This window comes from Aedes aegypti, chromosome 2, assembly GCF_002204515.2.
Source record: "Aedes aegypti strain LVP_AGWG chromosome 2, AaegL5.0 Primary Assembly, whole genome shotgun sequence".
NCBI classification, from domain to species: Eukaryota; Metazoa; Arthropoda; class Insecta; order Diptera; family Culicidae; genus Aedes; species Aedes aegypti.
This window is the reverse complement of record NC_035108.1, coordinates 84,766,456-84,791,709: the sequence shown is the minus strand read 5'-3', so window position 1 is coordinate 84,791,709 and position 25,254 is coordinate 84,766,456. Positions and strand designations below refer to the sequence as shown.

General features: G+C 40.1%; 3 protein-coding genes across 6 annotated transcripts; all 3 read left to right on the top strand.

Moving 5' to 3' along the window:
* Positions 1–1,267: 1,267 nt before the first annotated feature.
* Positions 1,268–12,362, top strand: LOC5568301 (RNA exonuclease 1). The gene is made up of 3 exons (XM_001652128.2): positions 1,268–1,449; positions 1,644–2,562; positions 11,149–12,362. Exons 2-3 carry the CDS (start codon positions 1,647–1,649, stop codon positions 12,231–12,233), a joined length of 2,001 nt encoding a protein of 666 aa, XP_001652178.2. The 5' UTR covers positions 1,268–1,449; positions 1,644–1,646; the 3' UTR covers positions 12,234–12,362.
* A 112-nt stretch (positions 12,363–12,474) lies between these two features.
* On the top strand, positions 12,475–16,542 carry LOC5568302 (putative uncharacterized protein DDB_G0290989). 4 transcript variants are annotated; one of them, XM_021841401.1, is made up of 3 exons: positions 12,475–12,834; positions 12,993–13,111; positions 14,622–16,542. In XM_021841401.1, the coding sequence occupies exon 3, from the start codon at positions 14,657–14,659 to the stop codon at positions 16,397–16,399; it is 1,743 nt and encodes a 580-aa protein (XP_021697093.1). In that variant the 5' UTR covers positions 12,475–12,834; positions 12,993–13,111; positions 14,622–14,656; the 3' UTR covers positions 16,400–16,542. The 4 variants fall into 4 exon arrangements, with proteins under 4 accessions (XP_021697093.1, XP_021697095.1, XP_021697094.1 ...); XM_021841403.1 differs by lacking the exon at positions 12,993–13,111 and having other exon boundaries at positions 12,475–12,624; XM_021841402.1 differs by lacking the exon at positions 12,993–13,111 and having other exon boundaries at positions 12,475–12,639.
* A 3,209-nt stretch (positions 16,543–19,751) lies between these two features.
* On the top strand, positions 19,752–24,355 carry LOC5568303 (probable serine/threonine-protein kinase DDB_G0282963). Its single transcript, XM_001652130.2, has one exon. It carries the CDS (start codon positions 22,199–22,201, stop codon positions 24,194–24,196), a length of 1,998 nt encoding a protein of 665 aa, XP_001652180.1. The 5' UTR covers positions 19,752–22,198; the 3' UTR covers positions 24,197–24,355.
* Positions 24,356–25,254: the final 899 nt, after the last annotated feature.

The window sequence follows — 25,254 nt, the reverse complement described above, 5'->3', positions numbered from 1 at the left end:
TTGGTTTGCAAAAGTCATGACAATAGGCCGTTGAACAGCATTGACAGTCGTTTGAACATCCGCTCTAACGAAGGTACGGTGCTGCCATCTGGAAAAAGTTTACTCTATGCGTGAAGCGTCGAAAATTTAACCCGGCAAGGTATAGGAAGTGAAATTTCAAATGCTTATATAAAATTAATTACAATAGCTATTTAAATTCTTTTCAGTACATTTGATAGACTATTGATGGGCTACATTATAGACACATTATTTTGATTTTTATATTTTTTCCTCAATATTCTGCGGATTTTATAGCTTATCATATATCTAACCCCGTACACTTAACAGAATTTAATTAAATTTAGTTTTGATTTTTTTAGAAGCATTTGAAAATTGACTTCCTATGCTTTACCATGTAAAGAAATCGTAGCTTCACGCATAGGGTCAACTGTGGTAATTGCCTCCGTCATCGCGAATTGGGAACGGTGACCACAATTTACCACAGTTCATCGATTCTGCCAGTCAACCAAAACACAAAGCAGCAGCAGCATCAATACCATCAGGCGTTGCGCTGCCAACGGTTCACACACTGCTTGAATGTTTTTGTCTCTCCACTATGATCGTTTTCGGGCAGCCATCTCGAGGTGAATGATTGAAAAAAAAAGTTCAATAATTCAATCGCTAATATTTCGCTTGTGTTTTCAACTAATTGAAATCTATTAGCGCTAATAGCAAGAGCATAATCATTCCGTTGCGATACATATAAAAAGTTCAATTTCATGCTGCCTTTATCGAGCAAAAATGCAAAACCTCAAAAAACGGAAAATCGTGTCACCACTATGCTCGAGTCATTTCGCATTCGGGATTGAAAATACGTTGCGAAGAAGAAAATTACAGTTTTGAAGAGCCGTGACATTTTTTTTGTTTTGAACGGTCATGGTTTGCTTTGAATTTTGATGGTGGTGTGGAAACATGTAAATAATGTTTGCTACAGTACTTTTCCCATCCCTGGTCTGAGAAAACTTGATGACAATTCATGTTAAAATGGTCAACAGTAGTTAAAATTAATCGTAGGAATAATATTCTTACATTTTGGAAGGATATTTAACATTGAGATAATTGAAATTCACGTGTCCGGATATTAGTCCCGTCCGGATTTTGATTCATCACGGTACTTTCAGGTACTTTGGGTGGTTCTCTATCTCACAAGCTCAGTCACAGGGGCAACTATTTACAGTTATTTATCTACCGCCCGGTCGAGCCGAGAAGTGAGCTCTGCTGCCGAAGCGATGGTTTTTTTTCATTCACGTCTCACTCGCTGTCACGAACGCGTCGAAAGAAAATCGTCTGAAGAAGTGTGGAGAAGTGAAATGGCGTTGTAAAGTGCAAATTACTGTGTTCCTACACGAGGCATCGATTTTTCTGGTAAAAAGTGATAGAATTCCGTTGATTCCGGTTACATTCATCGCGGTAAGTTGCCTTTTATCGTTTTTTGATAGTTTATGATGGAATAAGTTGGAGTTTTCGGCATAATCCGGAATAATTTCACCGGCGAAATATCGATTCGCGGCGCCATTTTTTCTTCGGTCATGTTCTTTATGATGCGTACCCTCGAAAAATAGTGTTCTTGTTTCTACCCAAATTTTCCGTTTTGTTCCGCGCAGCAAATGAAAGAACCCAACCTGACCATGCTTTCGTCTTCCAGCAGTAGTTCCGTTAGCCGGAAGGAACAACGTCTGGAACGCAAAAAGCGGAAAATCCTCGCCCTGGCCGAGGTAATGCAGTTGAACGAGCGAGACAGGGCTAGTTCTTCTGCTGGCGTGTCTTCTTGTCTCGCTTCTTCGTTGAATGAAGAAGGCAGTTCTGTTTTGGAAGTAGAGGTGAAAGGTTCTCAAGAGCTTCAAGAGCCGGATCAGAAGAAGGCAAAGTTGGAAGACGCAGATTTCCGAACCCTTAAAGCGGAAGTGAACCAAAAACGTGACAGAATGCGGAACATTCCGAAACTCCGTCTGAAGGAAGTGGGAGAGGAAGCCCTGATGAAGACCAAACCGGAAGAACGAGTTCCCTTGCTGCTGGATGACATTCAGGCCTTGTTGATGTATACCCTGTTGAGGACGGATTCCCCCACGAATCCCAACCGCTGGGCAGCACTGGAAAAATCCGCTAAACTAACACACACCACGGTTCTCCTAATCGAGGGCCTCACCTCGGACGATTTCACCGAATACGAATCCGATTTCAAGGAGTGCAAAAAGATCTTCCACAACATCCTGCAGGTGGTGACCCCGAGCGAACGGCTCGTAGAGGAGCTGGCCTGCATTCCGCTGAGCGACTCACACAAGGACATCCTGCTGGCCGAGTACGGGTCCCTGGAGGCCGCCATGTTGGCCTGCAAGGACAATCTCCTCATCCGAAAGAGCATCTTTAACAACATCGGGCTGGAACAACCAGGGGAAGGCGAAGACAACGGAGGGGAGGAGTACGACGATGTGGAGCTGCCGCCGGGTGACAAATTTCCGCGGACGCAGCTGCTCCTGTCGCCGATCCAGATGATCAACGAGGACTATCCGCTGCCGTTGACGGGTAAGTGTTATGTTTGTTTATTTAATTGTTCCTCTTGTTTCTAGCAACTTCGTTTGAATCGTTGGAACTCGTTTAAAAAAGCTTACTCAGCTATTTTGCTCCGTTCATTCGAGATAACACGTTTGAGTCATTGGTTTTGCTACCCGTTGAAATGTAACGTAAACTCAGGGTAGATTTTTTTGAAAGCAAAAAGTTCTTGCTGTCCTACAAACGAGGTAATAAATTTTGAATGCAATTTAAAAGTAATCATCAAGTAGAACTTGCTGGGCTGGTAGCAGGTTTCTTTTTAGAGACTAGGTCTCTATTTGGATGCAAGCCTTCAAAAAGTTCAAATTTTTTAATGGCAAGTCTCTAAAGCCTCCTGTTTACCTCTAAAGTAACTTGTTTCCCTATTTCTCTTTGTGGATGAAGCTTGGTGTAACATTATCGAGGCTTCAGAGATGATACAGAGATTTCACAGGTTATTCAGGAATTCCTTCACGAATTTCTCAAGGAAATGCTTCAAGAAATCAAGAAGGGATTTCTCCCAAATTTCAAGAATTCGTCCAGAAATTCCTTCGGCGGTTTATCAAGAGATGATAAAAGGAATTTCTCCAGAATTTTTTTACAACAATTTTTTTAGCACTACTACAAGCTTTACTAACTAATTTCTACAGGAATTACTCTTTCCAAAGGAATAAATACAGACTTTAATGCAGTTATTCTCCAGTTTGCACAGGTACACTTTCAAAAAAAAAAGGTTCCTTCAAATACTCATCCACGGTTGCTTCCAGGAATTGCATAAAATAATAGGTCAGGGTTATTCCAGGAAATCTATTAAGAACTCTTCCAGGATGTCCTCAATATATTACAGAATGGATTCCTCATGAAGTTTCGCTTAGAATTTTCCCACACGCAGAGAAATATATTGTAAATGCAAACGAAATCTGTAGATTCAACAAATTTTATTGTTGACTCACGGCTTATCGGCAATTTTTGTTGACTCAATGATAACTTCCATTTATTCCTACAAAATAAATTGTTGTTTCTAAAATTGTCTCAAATTAGCCAGCTGTCAAAAACAAAAAGAAATGCAATTGAAACAAAAATATAATTTGTTGATTCTAAAAACACCCCATATTGAAGTAACAAAGAATGTGTGTTGAAAGAAAAACCAACTATTGTTGTTTCTACAGTTCTGTTCATTGATATTAACAAAGTATTTATTTGATTTAAAAATCATTTTTTATTAACATTCCTACTAATTCAATGCGCAAGATTTACAGATTATATTTGATCATTGAGTTTGTGTTTCGAATTAATAGGTGTAAGATGATATAGTCCGGTACCATCGCCGCTGCACAACCGACCGGTCGGAACAAATTTAGGAAATTCTGAAATAAAATTAAAATAATCAACTTGTCGATTGTTGTTTCATTAATCGATTGTTTTTCATTACCTATAGCTTTCCTTCCTTTTGCATTTACACCGTCATAACCATCATGAATAGTAAAATCATCTTTTTCATGTGATTACTAAAATAATATTGTATTTAAATTAAACTACGACGGAAAATGTATATGTACTCACCAAAGGTATTAAAATTGACAGCTACCGAATATCCCATGAACACTTCTTTTTCAACTTTAAACAAAATTTAATTTTTGCCTCTAACTTCTCTGTTTATTTCTCAAATACAACATGGCGACAAGAAAAAAAAAAAGATTCAACAAAATGATATTGTTGAAACAACAATTGTCATTTGTTGAAATGAAAATCGAGCATCAATATTTCATTCGGCACATAGTTTTGTTGTTTCAAAAATATGCCGGATTAGAAACAATCCAGCAGATGGGTTGATTCAATTCAAACAAGAATTGTTGGTTCTAACAGGCGCGTTCTTAGATTCAACCCTGCAATATTGTTCTGCGTGCAGCATTTACCTAATACAGGAATTATTCCTGCAGTCGTTCCAGGCATTTTTGACGAGTAATTTCGCTACACCCTAAAACATTGTCATGTACGAATCATTACAATAAACATATAGCTTTTTTCCACAAAGTTCATTATGAAAATCACATAATTTTCAAGCGAAAAGATTATGGATATGTAATCCAATGGAAGTTAGTATCGTAGACAAAATCATTGACCTTTTGTGCGAAACTAACGTAAATTATAAATGTTTCTTTAATAAAAATGACAATTGGCAGTTGCTACATGATTGATAATCCAAAATAAAATTTCCAAAATAATAAATATGTTCAACGATAAATTTTAAAAAGACTATATTATTTTTTATTTGGCCGTTCTTCGATACAAAGTTAGCAGAATTCACACAAAAATTATTTGTTGAAGTGATTTTCGAGAAACCTAATACTTCGCCATTCTCCAAACGTTTCATAATTCGGGTGTTCGCACTCACTACATTCACCAGCTTATAGTTCTACGTCTGTCTAAATATGTAATTGCAGAGGGATTGTTGTGGTAGCAATTTCATGAAATCTCGATTACTTTTTCAAATCGACGTAAGTAACTTTTATACGGTTTTGAGAAAATTAATTAAGAAAAATCACAATCTATCTTCTAAAACTGTTTTAAATTGAATAATTTTTTTAACATTTTTTTACCGTGTACTTCGCTCAAATTTTGTATACACTCAGATCACGTTCAAAAACTAGGTAGTTTCTATAATTTCCCACAAAATAATTATAAGAAAATGATAAGCCGTTTCATTCAGTTACTTTCGACGTTTTTCTACCAGTGTAAAATCGGCTCAAGTAGTGTTTTGTTTTGATTCGTGGTTAAGTCACTTTGTCTCTCCATACAGCGGGGCGGCGAAAGTAGTGGTTAGGTTGCGAAAGTTGAAAATGTTACTTTCGTCGTTTTGTAAATCCGGAAATCAAACGTTCTTAAAGTGAAAAGTTGAGTTGGTACAGAGCGGTACGTGTAGAATTCCGCCTGATTAACACGTAGGATCGATAAAGTAAGTTTGTATACTTTTTTGACTTGAGTCTGTATGAATAAGTTTTCGAGAAATAATGAAAAAATAATGAATTTCAAGTCCAAAGCAAACTGCTAAATAATATAAATTACTTAGATAGCGTTAAACAGAACTTTGAAGTACAAAGTAGCAAAATTTTTAACGAAGTAAGCTCATAAAGAGTGGATCTTTGTTCTGAATTAAATGAAAAAAAAAAACATAATAAAAAATGAGCTAATCTTCACATTTTACCTTTGAAAAATTTGCAACATCTCGTAATTCTAAAACCCGCCAGCAAATTGTGTGCAGTGGCCGCGTCATCGTGACTCAGTGTAGTTAAGTCTGCACCATTTACACACTAAACGCATTTTACCGATTCCGGTGAATTTTACCATAGTATCAACAGCTGAACAAACAGTTCGAAAAATTAAAATACAGTAATTCCGTAAAAATATAGATTCCGGGTTGACAGATACACTCCAACCTCTTTTTACGACGGTTCTTTTAACGATCGAAATTCAGATTGAAATGTGGAATTCTGCCACCAGGCAGCGCTAGTGCGCATCGAAATTGTGTTTTTCTGATGTATTCAGGATTCTGACTACTTAGAAAGTTGGCGTCTTCGGTAAAGTTGCTCAGCAGCTCAAGCGCTATCATGGAAGCCATGAGATTCGACATTTAGCCAACAGGAGGCGCTAGTGAGGGATCTTGACCACTTGGAAATATGGCGGCTTCGGAAAAAATGTTTTATTCTAGCCTGAGAGAGAGGAGACAGCTGGCTTAGATTGCGAGCTTCTAAAAGTCAAGGGAACCTGTCATCAACTGTCACTGGAAAACCGCACATTCGAAGGGCAGAGCATGAAAAACCGTCAAAATTAGGCCAAACTAAAACTGGATGTGATTGAAAATGTAGGTTGTTTTCCTTTGCTCTCGCATATAAAATCGATGATTATTTAAATATTGTCGATTGGACTCAAAGTGCTATTGAATTTTTTAAATTTTTTGATCTTTTTGAAAAGAAATGGGATGTGAAAATAGTTTTTACCCAGATTGTGCTCTCCGAACCATTGTTCCCAACCCAAACATGAAAAAAAGAAATTAAAGAAGCCAAGAAAACAAGCCAGTTGTCAGTGAGCTGTCTCCTCTCTCTCAGATTCTAGCCAAGCGTTCTGAGATTTTGCCATCAGGTGGCGCAAGTGAGCAACTTTTATTTTGGAAATATCTTAGGATCCTGACCACTTAGGGCTCATTCATTTATTTCATAACGCTGAACATTACCATTTTTGACACCCACCCACCCCTTCGTAACGCTTTTTATATGATTATTTTACAAATTTTGTATGAGGCGTAACATCGTGGGGACACCCACCCCCTTCAGCGTTATGAAATTTGTGAATAAGCCCTTAGAAAATTGACGCGTTGAGCAAACTTGTTCATTAAGTCAAGGGTTATCATTGTTCGGGCCATGCAATCCAATATTTTGTCATTAGACAGTGAGTATGATTTTTTTTGTTTAAGGGATATCTCAGGATACTGGGATTTAGGAAATATGGGGTATATGGTGAAATTATTAAGTAGATCAAAGTTTGTCATTATTTTGACCATGAAATTTATTTTTTTTCCTAAAAACTTTTGTTTCTCAGAAAGATGTTGCTCAGTAGAAAATGGCATTCATGGAAGAGTTTTTATGAACGAAAAATGCTACTCTATTCGATACAGTTGATTTTTTACCTAGTGAACTTCAAATGGCGTGTGCACAGTCAAATTTCATCCAAATCACTTCAAACTTTGGGAGGACGCTATTTACCATAATTAAAATCGTTTTAATTAAATCGTTTAAATAAAATCACTAGAAATCAACCCTAGAGTCGACGGATTTCGCCAAATTTACAGTAGCTTCTGAGAGTCCAAATGAAATTTTTTGTGGGTTGAAAATTAGATTTTTACGGGTTGATTTTTCCATATAAAAATGGACCACCTCTATAGCACCTCTGCGTATCTTCCAACCCCAACGTGCAACCTACCTTATTTTTTCTTGAGGCTATTTTGAAGGCTTTCCTGTTACAGGACCTACAGTACGTCAAGTTCTTCTAAACTCTAAAACTCTGTTATAGTTTCACTTTCATTCGCCGAATCATCTATTGCCAAATTCAGAACCCCTCATCTTATACTTGTTTGTTAAAAGAACTTTTACCCGAAGGTCATTCACCCTAAGAAAAAAAACCCTAATATCTCTTAGGAAACAACCATGCAGATCAGAACGGCAAAGAATATGAGCTTCTTTTCAATCTGGCGATCCATCAGTTGCTGAATTAACCAAGTTTGCGGCTCGAAGACCAGGTCAACTTTTTATCGTTTTCTTTAATATCATTACTCCGCTTAGTTCGCCTTTTGACTTGTATACCTATTAGCTTTAGTGGATAAGCTTTGATGCCTTGTCATTGTCAGTCCAGTCATTGTCGTGGTGCTGTTTTGAGGTATCTACACAAACGGGATGTGCTTATTTTGCCGGTCATCATTAACATATGCAAAATCTTGATTAATGCAGATAAAGCCGAGATCAGCAAGTTTGGAATCAACACGCATTGAAAGTTAATCTATACATGGAGTAATGGACAAATACAATTTTTTTATTTGGTAACAATTGCTCATGAGTTTTTTTTTTTGAAAAAAATCTTAATTCATGTTTTTGCGTTCAGATTTTCTGATATTCAGCAGTGAGATGCGCTTGTATGTAAACGCACTTATTCTTTTATACAGAACATTTGTTAAAGTTACACAATTTTGTATTAGAATTATACACCTTCACATTCCCATCTCTTTTCTGTCCAGTTTTCGCTAATTTTCCACCGGATGAGATATCGGTAGTTTCTGGATTCTCTTGTAAAAGCTGTCCAGCAGTTTACATCAGGCAAACTCGCCGACAAGTGAGAGTTCACCTTAAAAAACAGAAATGATTTTGCTTAAAAAAATTAAACTCATCCAGTGTGACAGTTAATGCAGTAGATTCCAATCATGAAAATTCGAATACTTTTTCAAATCGACGTAAGTAACTTTCATACGGTTTGAGGAAATTAATTGAGAGAAATCGCAACCTATCTTCTAAAACTACTTTAACATAAATCATCTTTTGCTCTAAAAAATTGATGACAAAATCATACACCGTTTTATTCAATTCAAGCATAATTCTTCAATCCGACGTATTTGCAAAAATAAACAAACCGAGATTTGCTTTGCATGGGCTTGACAAACGCATAATCTACATATTGAGCCAACAAAAGTATTCCTAAAACCATTTTTCGATTTTTTGAAATAAATTTCAATTCTGCCCTATGTGCACTTTACTCAGTGTTTTTAATTTGGCTACATACACCATGTGTTTGTAAAGCGACTCAACTGTCAACATTTTCATGCTAGCACATACACCGTACATATGCTCATAGTAAAGCGACCGTCGGCAAACTGATGTGGAACATCATCAGTATTCGGTTCTAGACAATATTTCTTACCAAATTTCTCACAAGAACTGTTCTCCATCTACTTTTGTTACTCACAGCTACGTCCGGTGCTCCTGTTAGTCGAGTTGATATTGGAAACATTCGCAAACCAATATTCGTTGTAGTTGAACGTAGAAATTGTCGAATTAACGAACTCTATTAGGTTTTAAGGGATTTTTTAAGGGATTAAGCAAACCGGTGTATGTGCAACTTCAAAACAATACTGGTGTATATGACGTGACGCATGTGAAAAACGAACTGTCAAACCGACGCATCAAGCAAGGTGTATGTATCAATCAAGGTATGGTATCGACGAATCATCATGGTGTATGTGAGCAGCACAAAGCAAAAGGGTTTATTCGATAATTTCACCAGTTTTTCAATCTAATTCAAAACGAATCGGAATTGTTTAATAGTGGTTAGAAACAGTGTTCTTTTTTTCAACTTGTAGAAGACACAACAATAGAAAAAATGCAACACATTTTAAATAGGATTTAAAATGCTTTACAATATATTGCATCGCATTTTTCTCGAATCCATCCAAATGTTAAATACGCCGATTTGAAAAATTATGCTTGAATTACTTGCGACGTTTAGGTACCAGTGGAAAATTGACTCAAGTAGTGTTTTGTTTTTATTCGTGGTAAAGTCACTTTCACCCTTATTGTTGTTTACGGCGGATCCAACTTTTGATTGAATCCTATTCGTTGGAATCCATGGCCCATTTGATTTTGCTGGCGTAAACGGGAATGGAAAACGGTTTTCGATCGAAAGAGCATTCGAACGTAAACAAGAATAGGGATGTTTGTCTCTCCATATAACGGAGCCGTAAAAGTAATGGATAGGTTGCGAAGGTTGAAAATCTCACTTACGTTGTTTTGTGAATTCGGGAATTAAATATTCTGATAGCGAAAAATCGAGATGGTTTAGAGCGGAATGTGTAGAAATTCGTCTGTGAAACACGCAGGACAGATAAACTAAGTTTGTTCACTTTTATGACTTGAGGATGTTGCAATAAGTATTCGAGAAATATATTGGGAAAGTGCAAGGCTCGTAAAAAGTGCATCAAAAGCCAAAATCAATCAATCAATTCATGTTCATTAGCAACAACCAAGGACTGTTGATGAATGAAGACGATCTTCCTATAGTTTCGAGTCTATTAGATCTGGACACTTCATGAGCCGGTCGACAGAAAGATTATTTTTTTATCTATATTGACGATAGTAAGAACTATATGTGATATGTCTTGTTTCTTTTTGCGTTTTAAGAATGTCGTGTTGTTCATACGATAGCACAAATAACTCTAATTGATAGTAAAATTTGTTCATCATAAAATTTTTCTACAAACTTTTCAAAATATTTGTGTAGGGATTTCTCTAGCATTATATCTGGGATCACTCCTGCAGTCTCTTCCAAAGATTTCGCACAAACATCGTGTATGGATTCTTCAGAAGGTCATTAAGGGTTGCAAACCAAAAGTTGCTACGAAAATTCCCGCCGAAGTTTTACAGGGTTCCTCCAGAAAATCCTGTTGGATACTATCCCTGGTTTCGTTTAGAGACATCTCCAACAATTATTTGAGCATTTTTTTTTTGAGTTCGTCTATTTAAGATTCTCGATGGTCCAGACGTTCCTTCTACAAAAATAGAAGTTCGCTCCCGTAAGAGTTTGTCATATATTTCACCAGGTCATCAGTGCTAACTTCGGAAAAAAAATCCGAACCGTATCCCGGCCTTCAAAAAACTAAAATAAACTCTGATAATTTCATGGAGGAATTTTTTGAAGGCTTCTCTGGGAAATTTCTGAGAGGATATGTTGGGTAGTTCCTGAAGGAATCTTTGGTGTAATACTTCCTGAAATATGAGATGAATGCCCAACTAAATTCTCACATATACCATCTGAAAGATGTATGGTCGAATTCACTGAAGAATCCTTCTAAAAACATTATGCTGTATGACATTGTGCTAAACAGTGAATGTCCAATAAATTTCAGCCCATATTCCTAGATTATTCCTTCGATATAAAATCAAGATCTCGATATTCGAGATGTCTGTCATAATATTGAAAGCAATATTCACCAATCCCCCGATCATTGACCGCTAAACTATTTTGTCTCGTTGTCTCTGCTAGGATGTCTCAAGCATCGATACGCCGGGTACGTGACCACTAACGACCATTACGCACCGGTTTCGCCCAAATCGCCCATGTTCGGTCTGGATTGCGAAATGTGCAAGACCAGCATTGGCGCATCGGAACTGACCCGAGTGTCCATCATCGACGAAGAGGGCAACGAGTTCTACGAAACGTTGGTCCGACCGGAGAACAAAATCGTAGACTATCTGACGCAATTCTCCGGCATCACTGCCGAAATGATGAAAGACGTGTCGAAAACGTTGAAAGACGTCCAGAAGGATCTGAGGAACAAGCTTCCCCCGGATGCGATCCTGGTCGGTCAGTCTTTGAACTTCGATTTGAACGCCTTGAAGATGATGCACCCGTATGTGATAGATACCAGTATACTCTTCAACGTAACGGGAACGCCCGGTACGAAGAGCAAACTGAAGGTATTGTCTCAGAAGTTTTTGAAACGAGACATCCAGTGTTCCTCCAGGGGTCACAACTCCATCGAAGATTGTACGGCGTCGTTAGAGTTGGTGAAACTAAAGCTGTCGAAAAACATCTACTTCGGTGACCAGTGGCTTCAAGATCGACGTAACTACCACAAGAGGGTGAAAAGCAAGGTGGGAATCGCTACGCCAGAGGACATCCAGCGACTTGGTGAGAACTCCACCACGACCGAGATCACGGCCACCTTGTTCGGGCATGCTCGGAAGAAGAACAAGAAATCCGAGATCGTCACCAATGGTGACAATTTGGATAACTTTGCAGGATACTTCGGGGAAGCAATCAAGGCGAATGCGGCCGCTAAGAATTTACTTAGTTTCCAGAAGCTGGACAGCGACAAGGCGGCCATTGAGCACACGATGGAGAAGTGTCTCAACTACGACTTCAACCTGTGCTGCCTACAACTGAAGCGGGATGATTTGGCCACCGTGGATGCCAAACGTGCCAAAATTGAACAGATCGACGGCTGGGTTCGGAAGCTGTTCACCTCGATATCGGTGAATGGACTGCTGGTGGTGCTGCTGGCAGGCGGCGAAGTGAACGAACGCAGCCGAATGGCCGTGGCCATGATCCAAACCAGGAAGGGTTAGGAGCAACGAGGCTCCTATTAGAAGAAGTGGAGGACGTGTTCGTTATTATTTCTATGTTGAATTTTTTTAAGTTTGATTCGTTAATCGAAATAAAATCAGAGCAAAGTTCTATCTGCTGTTAATTCATAATATGCTTTTGTTTGTTGAGTTTTTGCGGTGGACTCGTGTCGTCATTTGTTGATCTCACGGTCACATTTCATGGCACGGAATCTGCTGGCGATGGAAGTTTTCCTTTTTTTGGGCTGTAGCGTAGTTCGCCTCCCCGTGGTGCAGCCTGGGTAACGCTAAATGGACTACACGCACTTCCTAGAGGCTGGAACTCTTGCCCGGGGTGGTCCATTTCTTTGATTGGAACGCATTTTCTGGGTGAAAGTTCCAGTCGTGGATGAAAGTGATACGAATTTTTGGAAATTTTAGTTTTATGGACGTAACTAAACGTTTCGGCCCTTGTTGTTTCATATTATGCGGGCTCTGGTACATAGCTATAGTTGTTTGGATCTGTTACGTTGCTAATTTTTGTCGTTTTTTTTTTAATTTAAGTTGATTACAGATAACCTAGAAGGAGTGTTCGTGCACATCAAGGCTGACTAAAAGTAAATTGGTATGTATGAAAAGACCTTTGATTCGTGATTAAATTGATAATGAAGCTTGAAAAGTCCATTAATGGTTGCTTTACAGTACTTTGATTAAAACTTCAAATTTACTGCATTAGATAGAAACATTTCTCCAGTTCTAACGAAATCTTGAACCTTCCTCTAGATGGAGTATATCTGTGCCCGTACAGTGAAAACGGAAACGAAATCAGCACATTTCCTTCAATCCTTCCGCATTGGCTGGATGTCCATGTTTGCCCGCCGCTTCTTCAAAGTCACTTCTTTGTAAGTATTTCTCGATAATGGTCATAATTGTGGCCAATTTGGAGGATTCATTAACTTGATCATCAAGTCTTGATAAAAAAAAGTCGATCTATCACTTGAAAACATACTTGGAGTAGTGACAGCTGGCCAATGTTATCGTTAAGTTTGAAAAAAGCTTTGTTTCATATTTTGTGAGCATTATCTGAGCCTCCCTCCTAGGCTGCTCCTACACGCTATGAACTAGACTATCGAAATGCATACATTTTGCCTTATGAAAGGTGGAACGGGCATTGCAATACAAACGCTTTATGTATTATGTCGATAGGCGCGTGGTGCACGCACGGGCGTAAGGGTCGCAAGGTCCTTGGTTCGATTCCAGGTAGCCGAGAAAACATTTTTTGTTTGGTTTATAAATCAAAGCTATGAATTTCAACCCGATTTATTGTGGCGAATTTTCATAAGTGGTTCCTATGTATATCGATAGTCAATTTGCCTAAGTGTATGCTTGCGGGTAAACGGCAATACACGCTTTTTCAGGCATGCTGCGATGTAAACTTGGGATGTCCTCGTCCACGGCATAAAAATTAACAAGGCAGGCTCTTTACTGGTGCAAACATCAAATTTGATCACAAGATCATTTTTTTTTTCAAAAATTTGTTTGGGGTGGATAGGAATGACGTCGTCAAATAGCTGTCAGTTTTCGGATATATCACCTTCTTAATATTGCACACCGTGTCCTCGTCGAGGGTATGTCGTTTTCAGGATGCAATTGCAAATCGCTTGCCAAATCATGGCTTTCTTCAAGAACTTGTCGGCAAACATGTACTTGAAATCTTCCCGGCACATCCCCACGTTCAGTCGCGATGTAAAACGGAAAGCTTAAATCGAGTTTGGCGCATGTTCTGTCATCGATCAAAGCGCATCCCTTGTGTTTTGACAAAACACGGGTCGTACAAGAGTTTTGTACGCATTTTGGCCACAGAAATTGGCTTTCTGTGCCAGTTCGGATGATTGTTGGCTTTGTACGACTTGTATCTTTCCCTGGCAAGGATGTTTCGAACCGTTTGAAAGTTGGCGTCGTGCCTTCTGGGCTCATCTCGGCCATATTTCTTCTTTCGAGTTCCATTTCACGTTATTTCAGAATGCGATGGACTACTTTGATCAAACTTGCATCAGTTTGTTCTCCATAGAAGTGAGGCGTGCTATAGGGGAGCACCAATTTACTTTTAGTCAGCCTTCTTTGATCAAGATAGGTATCATTGTTAACAGAGCCTAATTGAAATTGTGTTTCGATCTAGTGATTTAGTTATCAAATTCGGTGTTGAACTTTGGTTGGTATTGATCAAATTCCTGGTCGTTCAAAGTTGATTACTGTCGATTTCTCAACTCCAAAAAAGTGGAACCTTCTGTTCTCTACGATTCCAGAGCCATCGCATAAAATTGGACCGAAACCTTTAGGTAAATCGTCAAGGCCGTGGATAGTAGAATCCACAATGGCACTAATGTCGATTTTCTCTGGTTTCGCCAACAGCATAAAACCCTAAAAGCTAGCAACCAGTATCCACCATGAGTACTCCAGTTGCCGATACCAAGTCAGCTGCAGAGGAGCAGGCGCCGAAAGCAGAGAAGAAGCAGGAAACTTCTACAGCCTCAGAGGATGTACAAGTGGAAGGTGACAAAGAAGGGGCTACCCCAGAGCCCTCTACTGCTGCGGAACCGGCTGCAAGTGAGGTGGACTCGTTAACGAGCGAGACGGAACCTGAAGCTGCTTCCGGCGAAGAAGCCAAACCTGCTGAAGGTGAGCAAAGCGACGACACCAAGGCGAAGAACGACAAGATTCGTCGCAATGGTGCCACTCGCAAGCGTTACAAATGGTTGCTAGAACAGGGCTACTCACGCGAAGAGGCTGCAGACAAGGCCAAGGAACCTCTCAAGGTCCAGGAGCTGGAGGAATTCAAGAGCCTCAGTGGCGCAGCAAAGAAGCGATACAATTGGTTGTTGAAAAATGGTAACAACGAAAAGGAAGCCCTTAGATTGGCCCGTGAGCCAATGGGCACATCCAAGCGCAATCTATCGGCAAACAGCGGTCCTCCGACCAAGGTCACGAAGGCAGGAGTCGATCCTGCCGGAGGTATGGTAATGGCAGTTGCGTTTATGGACTACCCCAACTCGTCATTTAGCAAAACTCAAGCCAACGAGTTTAAGTCTGCCATCTTGAAGGAGGTCATAGCTCAAAAAGACTCGGAGCTGAAGCCTCACTTCCAGAGCTGCAATTACGTCAAGGGATATCTCAGGGTTCACTGCTCCGATGAAGATACGCGTCGTTGGCTTCAACGGGTCGTAGCCAAGCTAGCCGTTCCGGAGGGTATGGCCAACTTGAAGATTATCGCGGAAAGGAATCTGCTCAAGGGGGACATCTACATCGGATTCTTCCCCGATAGTCGCAAGGACAACAATGAAGCCATTATGGAGTTCGTCGAAAGCCAGAACGAAAGCATCGACACTTCCAAGTGGAAGATTTTGTCCCGCAAGGAGGTTCAGAATAAGCAGACGGTTGAGCTCACGTTCACAATGGACCAGGCGTCCGCCAAAAGCCTGCAAGCTCTTAGCTATGAGCTGAACTACAAGTTCAACAAGATCAAGCTTCGCAAGCAGACCAGATCTGGTGATGCGCAGCCGAATCCCAACCCTAATATGCGACCTGTTGGAAACATGGGTCCGCCGCATGCAAGACAACCCTTCATTCCACAACAGGGTCCATCGTTGAACTTGAACACCTGGGACAAGAATTTTGGCCAGAACCGTGGGGGTGTCAACAATTTCAACCGTTTCGATAACTCGCGCAACTCATTTGGCTCCAATAGTGGTGCATTCGGTTGGAACAGCGGTGGCAACTCCTTTGGCTTGGGTGGAAGTGGATCGAACAGCTCTTTTGCCAATAGCAATCCCTTTGCAAATGCCATCGCTTCGGCTGGCAATCGCGGTGGGTACCAGTCAAACAGTGACCGCCCATTCAACAACTTGATCGAAAGCCTGTACGATCAGTTGAAATTAATCAGTAACACTAGCAATAGCAGTGGCAACAACAGCAACACTAACTTTAACCCTAACAACTTCGGAAATGCTCGTCGTTCCGTCAGCGGAGCTGGGGACAACGATAACAACGGCTCCAACAACGGCAACAATAACCAATGGGGGCGGAATACTGGCGGCAATCCTGGTACTTCGTCTTCTTACACAGGTCGTAGCAGCAACAACTATTACGGTAATCGAAGCTTCTTCACAACTACACGAACAGGCTTCTTTTGAATAGCTCTACATACATCACAGTATTCCTTATAACGGAAGTGACATTTTCATTCAAATGCATTATCTTAAGTATTCGAATTCGAATTTGACTCGGTATGAACCTATACTTTGACTTAAAATAAATTTAATGTAACCCCAAATAACGACTGTGTCCGACTAACTAACTAATCCGAAACTTCTTCGGTCATGCTCGAATAAAGTTGACTGCAAAATATCACAATTTGGGCTGCAAAGTAGTCCGCCTCCCCGCGGTGCAGCCTGGGTAACGCTAAATGGACTACAACCCCCCCTTCGGAGGACCCTCTCCTTCCGCCTCGGACGAGTTCGGAGCCCTTCTGGGCAAAGGACAGAGATCGAGGCGGGGAGAGCGGAAATCCAAACCGTGGATGCTTCTTGCCGGGACTCGGCGAACGGAGCAACTAATCATTCTCCCCATTCTTTTCCGTTCCAGCTATGTACTTCCAAGCGGATGCAACTAAACGTTCCGGCCCCTACCTGTGCGGCACTAGTGTCTTGTGGAGGAAAAGCGCTTTCTTCTCCCGAAGAAATTGAAAGTCGGTCGGCATTTTAGTTTTGGTTTCTGGGAAGTTCTCTCTTGGTGTCCACTTTAGAGCACAATGGATGCGCCAGGAGGAACCAAACGGGTCGGTCCTGATCCTGATGGCGATTCCGAATCGCGTCTGTTGTTTCAGTAGAGGTATGGCACGGTCTCATTGACCAGCTTGTGGGCCAGAATTTCTAATCTTTTTGTTAGATTTGAAATCATTTCCGGGTTTTATTCGTAACGTTTTCGAAGTGAATGCTATATGAAGTGTTCTCATGTGTTTTATAAGATAATGAAGATGAAGCTGGAATATGACTGTAAATCAGAAATAACTTCAAATTCGACCTATTATGGAATAATGCCGTGGATCGTGGAACAGTGCATATAGAATACTTAAATATCTCATTTAAATCTATGTACTTCCTTTCAGTTGTTAGATAGTAGTAGATAAAAATAATATCCGCAGTCGCTCTACAGTTATGGACAACCTTCAGATATGGATCAGTGTTGGACCAAACACAGAATTCCTCATCAAATAATTTTGCAATCGCGAAAGATTACCTTACCTAATAATCTATCAAGCTTTGCAATCAGTTATAATGAGCTTTTTAAATATGTTTCTCCCATCCGTTGGAAACAATTGTTCCTATACTGCCCATAAACGCATGTCAGTCCCATGTTTGCTGGATTTCCTATTCGCATGGGACAATTATGCGTTTATGGGCAGTATACTACAGTTGTGAATTAAAGATAAAACTCATGCCTTCTCGATAACTACACAAAATCGGGCTCGTCTAGATCACACTATCTGTGTAATTACAAATCCTGAAAAACCGATTTTCTGCTGATGTCTGCTTCATTTGCTCAAATTTTACGGCACGCAGAGATGCTTAGTATTGCGAAGTTTTTTTTTTATATGTCATAAACTTACTTTGCGAAAAAGAAGAAAAGTGCGTTTCGGAAACCCTATCAAGCGGTTCATATGTTTGCATCGTCGGAGTGCTTTTTTGGTTTTTGCATTTTACTGAGCCGTGCTGGTGACGGTGATTGAGAGTGATTGACAACAAGCCCTATCAACGATGGATTATCAATTGGTGAGCTCGTTTCATGCTTCTATTTCAAATAAGTTTTATATGTAATCACAAATGGTTCTGTGACAATGGTTTCAAAGTTACCGCAGGGTGTCTACTATCTCGAAAACCCTGAAATACCTGGAATTATCAGAAAAAATAATCAACCTGGAAAACCTGGACTTCTGGAATTAAAATTAGGGAAAATATTTTGTGGCAGTAATTCATGGTACAATCTGTTCACGACAAAGGATTGTGCGTCAAAATCCAGAGATAGCCATCATTTGCCAAAAAACTCCTCAATAAAAAAAATTCGGCTGCGTCGCTATCAAAACGCTGCTTGACACGTTTATGCATTTGAGTATCCAACGGTTGCTTAGCACATGTTGGATTCGAAAAGATGGCGGCGGTGCTTAAAGAGATTTCCTGATACAAATTCTTGAGCACTTCAACGTTACTACCTCCAGTAATTTTCTCAGGAATTACTTTGAATTTTTTTCCAAAGACTATTCTAGGAGTTCCTCCAGATATTTTTCACTAACTTTTCAACCGAATTCTCCAGCGTTTACTCCAATAGATCTTCCAAAGATTCCCACAGATTTTTTTCCAAGAAGACCCACAAAGGTTGATTTATGGGTTTTTAATGAAATTTGTTCAGGGATTTCTTTAAGAAATTCTACGCCATTTTGTCCGCATTCACTCCAAAGAATTGTTACAAAAAGTTCTCGAGTGGTTGCTCGAGTAAATCTATTGGGAATGTTTCAAATAATTCCTCAAATTCGACTTGTGTTTCGTGATTCAGTTTCTGTAGAATTTTTTCTTGGAATTTCCTCAGCATTTCATCCAAGGATTACTGCAGTTCTTTTAAATATTTGTCAATAAATTTGTTATTCACACCAGTTGCTACTACTACAGTTATTTTTCCAAGAAACCGTCCGTTCATTCATACACAGTTTCTCAGAGATTTTGTTTTTAAAGAAAAAAATGATTTGTATTTTTTTTTTCAATTATCTTAGTAATTAATCTAGAAAATTTTCTAATGTTTTGTTAAGAGTTCCTCTAGAAATCTTTGTTTATCAAGAATGACTTAAGAACTTATACATGTTTTATCAGAGGTTACTCTAAGATTTGCTTCAGAAATTCGTCACGAAAACCGTCTGGAAGAATGCTACATTTTTGCTACATGGACACATTTTTGAAGACTTCTTTGAAAAATCCCTTAGAGTTACTGGAGGAATTTCCAAAGAAAGCTTATGAGCAATCTCTGGAGTAATTCCTGAAGGTGTCCTTAGAGAAATTCCTAGTCAAAATCTCAAAGACATTCTGAAGGACAATAGGAAATGCCGAAAAATTCTTGGAGGCATCTCTGGAGAAGTTTCTGGTTGATTATTCCAACATTTTTTAAATGGGAGCCTTGGAGGGTGTTCTAGGAAAACCGATAGGAGAATCACCGGAGAAAAACCTTGAGGACTAAAGGCTTTCTTGCAAAAAATATCTGAAATTATACATGAAGTTATTCCTGATGGAATCTCTGACAAAATTCTTGGAGGAATTGCTTAGGAAAATTCTTGAAGCGATTTCATAAGAAATAATACAGTCAGTGACAAAAGTTAGTAACCAAATGCTGATTTTCCATACAAGTTTGGGGATCTGTATCTCAGCTTCTGGTAGTCCGAATTGGCTGAAATTTGACTGACGAACTACAAATAACCTGAAGTTTTGCGAGCTCACTAAGTTTCAGAGGGTTGGTCAAAGAGAAAAGTAAGTAACCGAGAGATTTTTCGATTTAATTTAAAAACGGTAAGTGGTTGGTTAGTTTCTTTGGCAAAGTTGTTCACTTTCGAAAGTTTCATAAATTTGCAGAACACACCAATCGCTTACATCTCACCGTTTTTTTTTTTGAATAAATCGAAAAATCTCTCGATTACTTACTTTCCTCTTTGACCAACCTTCTAAAGGTCCTCGGAAAGTGATTAAAGTTCAATAAGCTTAGCATACACAAAACTTCAGGTTATTTGTAGTTCGTCATCCAAATTTCAGCCAATTCGGGCTACCCCAAGCTTGGGCATTTTCAATGAAAAAAAACAGCATTTGATAACTTTTGTCACCGACCGTAACTAAATGAATTCCTGAAGAAAAATGCAAATCACTCAAATTAAAATATTTATCTATCTATCCAACCTGCAGAAATTTACACTCAGTAGCTACCAGTTCTGTTTCATTAACAGTTTTTAAAAAATATTGGAGAATATTTGATTTAGGAAAAAACCGATTCCGGAAAAGTAATCTGGAATTAAGGCAACTTTCGATTTCGTAACGATCATGATTGATTTAGAGCTCTTGAACGTTTTCAAATGAAATGCAAACAATACATCATTTCGTTCCCTTGATGCTACAAAATTTGGAATTATGTGTCAAAACATGATTATCAATTAGATCTGCAAAAAAAATATGATTAGTTTGTTTTGGTCATATAAAATTAAAGTATTTCTTGAACCTGAAATTGTTCCATAATACCTAGAAGTATCAGGGAAATTTATTGCGGTAAGCGAGTAGACACCCTGTAACGATTTTGCATTTATTATAAAAAAACATTGATTGGTATTGGTTCGACACTACAAGTGTCGACATATTCTTTTTCATGTTCTACATAGCAAATCGAAACAAACATATCTATACTTTTGTTTTTGTAATTGTAAGAGAAAACTTTGAAAGGTTTGATACTAAGAGTGTCGATGTTTTCTTTAGCTACTGATGAAGGGCTATCTATCAAAACTATATGCTGTAACTTGTGAATCCGCTCTACTAAAAGAAATCTCTTTCTGTGATAATCATTGAGATACAGAAGTATGTTCGGTTGTAATAATATTAAATATCATAAATTTTCCTTTCTTCACTTAACGATCGTAACATAAAAACACATCGCACATGTCTGTTTTTGTATTTAAAAAAATCTTTGAATGGTTCGTCACCATAAGTGTCGACATATTTTGTATTTAGTCTTCATCTGTGCCAATAGATGACTTTTTTAATTGAGGTTACTTACCAAGGTGAATCCAGGTTGTATAGCCTTCTGCATCCTTCCCACTAACAAAAACTCCTTCCCGGGACAACCATGAAGATGCAGAGGTATACTCGGTCTCAAGTAACAATGGATGTCACATGCTTGATAATTACACGCTTAAATCAAACTCCTCTGGACCAACAGAAGAGTTTGATTCTATGCGAAACGTACTCTTACTGATTCATATCTGTGAAATAGACAATGTTTGTAACATCTTTCAAAATCCATAGGTTTATCGATGGATGTTTGAAAATTTTGCAGTTTCAGAATGATCATTCGTTTTTGTACAGCATCGTCTTTTTTATCACGTTTTCTTCTGAAAATGACCCTTAGTTGATTCATAACTGTGAAGTGATCGTAAATTTGCTAAGAAAACGACAATTAACGGTCGTATCCGTTTACAGTCTATGATGTTGAATCGTCATCTGGACTGTGGCTTAGTTGGTTAAGTCGCCTTACTGATGTATTGACAATCGTGGGTTCGAACTCTCATCAGTACATTGTGGACTTTTTTATTCAATACATAATAGTCGATTTCAATTATAGGTTAGATTTTATATGATTCAAATTGAAGTTATTTCTGAGGCACGTTAAAATTCCACTTAAATCATCGTTAGTTAACTCCCGAATAGTGATAACTCTGAATCAGGAAATCTCATATTTCCAAGTGTTTCAATGATATCCTAATTGCAATAACTGAAGTACAATTTATTGAATTGTAATCATACTGTACCGGATGTAAGAACAATATAGTTCATACGAAGCCAGACAGTTAACCAAATTTTCAACGATTGCTATCCTAATTCTATAGTTAGAATTACGTCTGAAGATTCCTCTTAGAGCATTTCGTAATGAAATGCTGGTTCAAATTTGGTTTGGTAGACTTCCATCCACCGTAAGCTTATTCAACGACCAGAAACTCCCTTTCTTCTCCACACTGTCCACCTGTTTCCCGCGCTTCCAGCACCTCCAAAGTCAGCATCACCCGCCTCGGACCGGAACCTTTAGTCACATCGCATTCAGCCACGAATTCCCGGCTTGTCACTAATTCTTCGATTCTCCCATGTTTTCGCCAACAGCATTAAGCAAAACAAGTATTAACTAGCAACCATCAATCAACCATGAGTACTCCAGCTACCGAAACCAAGCCAGCTGAGGAGCAGCAGGTTCCGAAGGCCGAAGAAAAGCAGGAAACTACTACAACTTCGACAGAGGCTGCCACAGAGCCTCCGAAGGGTGAGGAGTCGTCCGCAATGGAGGTGGACGCCTCGCAGACCGAGACGAAAACTGAAGCCGCTTCCGGTGAGGACGCCGCCGCCAAACCCGCCGAGGAAAAACCCGAGGGCGAAGGCGCCAAGTCCGAGGAAGCCAAACCGAAACCCGACAACAAGTTTCGCCTAAGTGGTACCGCCCGGAAGCGCTTCAGGTGGTTGCTAGACCAGGGCTACTCACGGGATGAGGCCGCCGAGCTGGCAAAGGAACCGCTGAAGACTAAGGAGCTTCGGGACAGGTTCAACGCCGACACCAAGAGGGGCAAAAAACCGAAAGACGAAAAAGTGATTGAAGCGGAAGTCAAGAAATTGAATCCCGCCGATAAGAAACGCTTTGCGTGGCTTTTGCAGAATGGCCACACCGAGGAAGAAGCCCTCGAGGTGGTGCAGAAGAAGCGTGCTACCGCACCCAAGCGCAACCTGGCAACCAATGGTGGCCCAGCGATGAAAATGTCCAAGCCAAGTCCCGACGCGGTCGGAGGTATGATTATGGCTGTCGTTGCCAAGGATTACCCTACCACGACTCTCACTCATGCACAATCGAACGAGGTCAAGGACGCCATCCTGAAGGAAGTGGTCCAACAGAAAGATTCCGAAACGAAACCACGTTTCGAAAGTTGCGCCCACGTCAAGGCTGGCTATCTGCGGGTCAACTGCTGCGACGGCACTACTCGTCAGTGGCTTCATCGTGTCGTTGTTAAGTTGACCGTCCCGGAAGGAATTTCGCTGAAATTAGTTTCTGAGAAGAACCTGATCAAGGGCGACATCTATACGGGTCTTTTCCCCGACAGCAAGAAAGAGACCAATGAAGCTATTTTGGAATTTGTCAAGAGCCAGAACGATGGTTTGGATATTTCCAAGTGGAAGGTCCTTTCTCGCAAGGAACCCCAGAATAAGCAAGCCATTGAATTGATGTTCTCGGTGGATCCTGCATCCTCCCGGAGCATTCAAAAACTTGGCGACGAGTTGAATTACAAGTTCAACAAGGTCCCTCTCCGCAAGCAAGTCAAGTCCAGCGATTCGCAAGGCCAAGGTTCGAACAGAAATGTCGTCGCTAGAACCGGTGGTAGATCCATGGGTCCACCACAGAGAAGACCACAAAACCAGCTAAGAATGCAAAACCAACAGCCAAGATTGCAAAATCAACCAAGATCGCTCAGCCAGCGAAGACCAAACTCGAACTCGTTCGTTTCTGTTTGGGACAGCAATGTGTCCCAGAGGAGCAGCAACTTCAATCAGTTCGACAATATGCGCTCGAACTCTGTGAGCTCTAGCAATAACTGGGGCAGTGGAGGTGGCCTGAACTCGTTCGGTTTGGGCAACTCTGGAAACAACGGCTACGGAATGGATAACAATTCCTTTGGTAACAACTCCTTCGGAGGTTCCAATTCATTGCGAGGCTCAAGCTCATTTTCGGATAGAAACTCCTTTGGAGGTGGTTCCAACTCCTTCGGTAGTTCGAACTCCTTCAGCAATGGCAGCAGCTTCTACGGAGGTTCAAACTCCTTTGGAGGCAGCTCAGGCAACCTATACAGCCGGCGTAACGGTGGTGGTGGAAACCAATCCGGCAGCAGCCGCCCCTTCAATTTGTCCGACAGTCTGTACGATCAGCTGAAGCTTATCGGCAGCAGTGGTGGCAATGGTAACAGCGGAAACAGCTTCGGTGGATCATCACGCCGCGCCGGTGGCCAAGGGTCATCGCGACGCACCGGTGGTGGTGGTGGTAACAGTGGCAACAACAATTCCCGGGGTCGTAATGCCGGCGGCAATTCGTCGAAACAATCGAATCGAAGCAACAGCCTGGGCAATCGCAACTTCTTCACTACCACCAGGACAGGTTTCTTCTAAGGAAGAACGATTAGGTGCAGTGGTGGTACCTTTTCGCAATTGGTGTGAATTTTCTTTTAATTGACTATCCTTACAACTATAAATATTTGAACTACAAATACATAAAGAATGTGTACTCTGAATATCTGACAAGAATAAACTTAACTACTCTAGCCGTAACTGTACTGTTTTGGTTTTTGCAGCCCTAAATATCCGAATTCCTTAACACAGGGCTTGTAGCAGGTCTTTTTTTTAATGCAAGCCTCTAAAATGTCTATTTTTAACGAAAGGTCACTAAAGTCTTCTAAAGATTTCTTCTGAAATACTTTTAGGACTCCTCTAGAGATGTTTACAGAAATTATTTAATTAGTGATTCCACCACCAGGTCTCCCAGAAATCCTTCCAGCATGTCAAAGGATGCTTAGAGGAATTTCTTCAGAATTTTCCAAGAGACTTTCTCAGGGTTTTCTCCAGAGAGTTTTTGTACATCCACTGATTTCCTTAGTTGTTACTATAGGAAATCTTCCTAAGACTTCTACAGTAGTTCAGGGATTTCCTGGAAGATCTACAAGAATTCCTACGTAAATTACTCCAGTTATACTTCTAGGCGTTTTCATATAGATTCCTTCAAGCAGGGCTGTGCATTTTCGAAAGCATTTTGTGAAACACGAAGGCTTGGTTGTGTCGTCTCGATGGTGACGAACAACTGCGTCGCTTTGTTTTTCGTTCCACACTCATTCGTTTCGTTATCCGAATTGAAAGCAACGAACAAGAAAGGTGAAATGAAAGAGTAAGAATTTCGTTTCATTTAATTTCATTGAAATCTATCAAAATGTTTCAAATTGCATTTGACCTATTTTTTGCAGTGTAATTATGTAACTTGTTGAGTAATTAATTAAGATAGAGATACTATACGGGCCACCACGTTGTTCATTTGAATTAATCAGCTCCTAAAGTTAGAGACTACCGATTGAAAGACCAGCTCGCTGCGGTGAGGCTCCGATTTATGACGCGCGACGCATAAGCAGCACGAAAGAGATGAGAGACTACGCTTGCTGCGATGAAAGGAAAGGTTCGTC

Excerpts from the sequence above, each read along its gene's own strand:
- LOC5568302 (XM_021841403.1), top strand. The coding sequence starts at position 14,657 with ATGAGTACTCCAGTTGCCGATACCAAGTCAGCTGCAGAGGAGCAGGCG.
- LOC5568301 (XM_001652128.2), top strand. The coding sequence starts at position 1,647 with ATGAAAGAACCCAACCTGACCATGCTTTCGTCTTCCAGCAGTAGTTCC. Across the intron at positions 2,563-11,148 it reads CTATCCGCTGCCGTTGACGG|GATGTCTCAAGCATCGATAC; the intron begins GTAAGTGTTATG and ends TGTCTCTGCTAG.
- LOC5568303 (XM_001652130.2), top strand. The coding sequence starts at position 22,199 with ATGAGTACTCCAGCTACCGAAACCAAGCCAGCTGAGGAGCAGCAGGTT.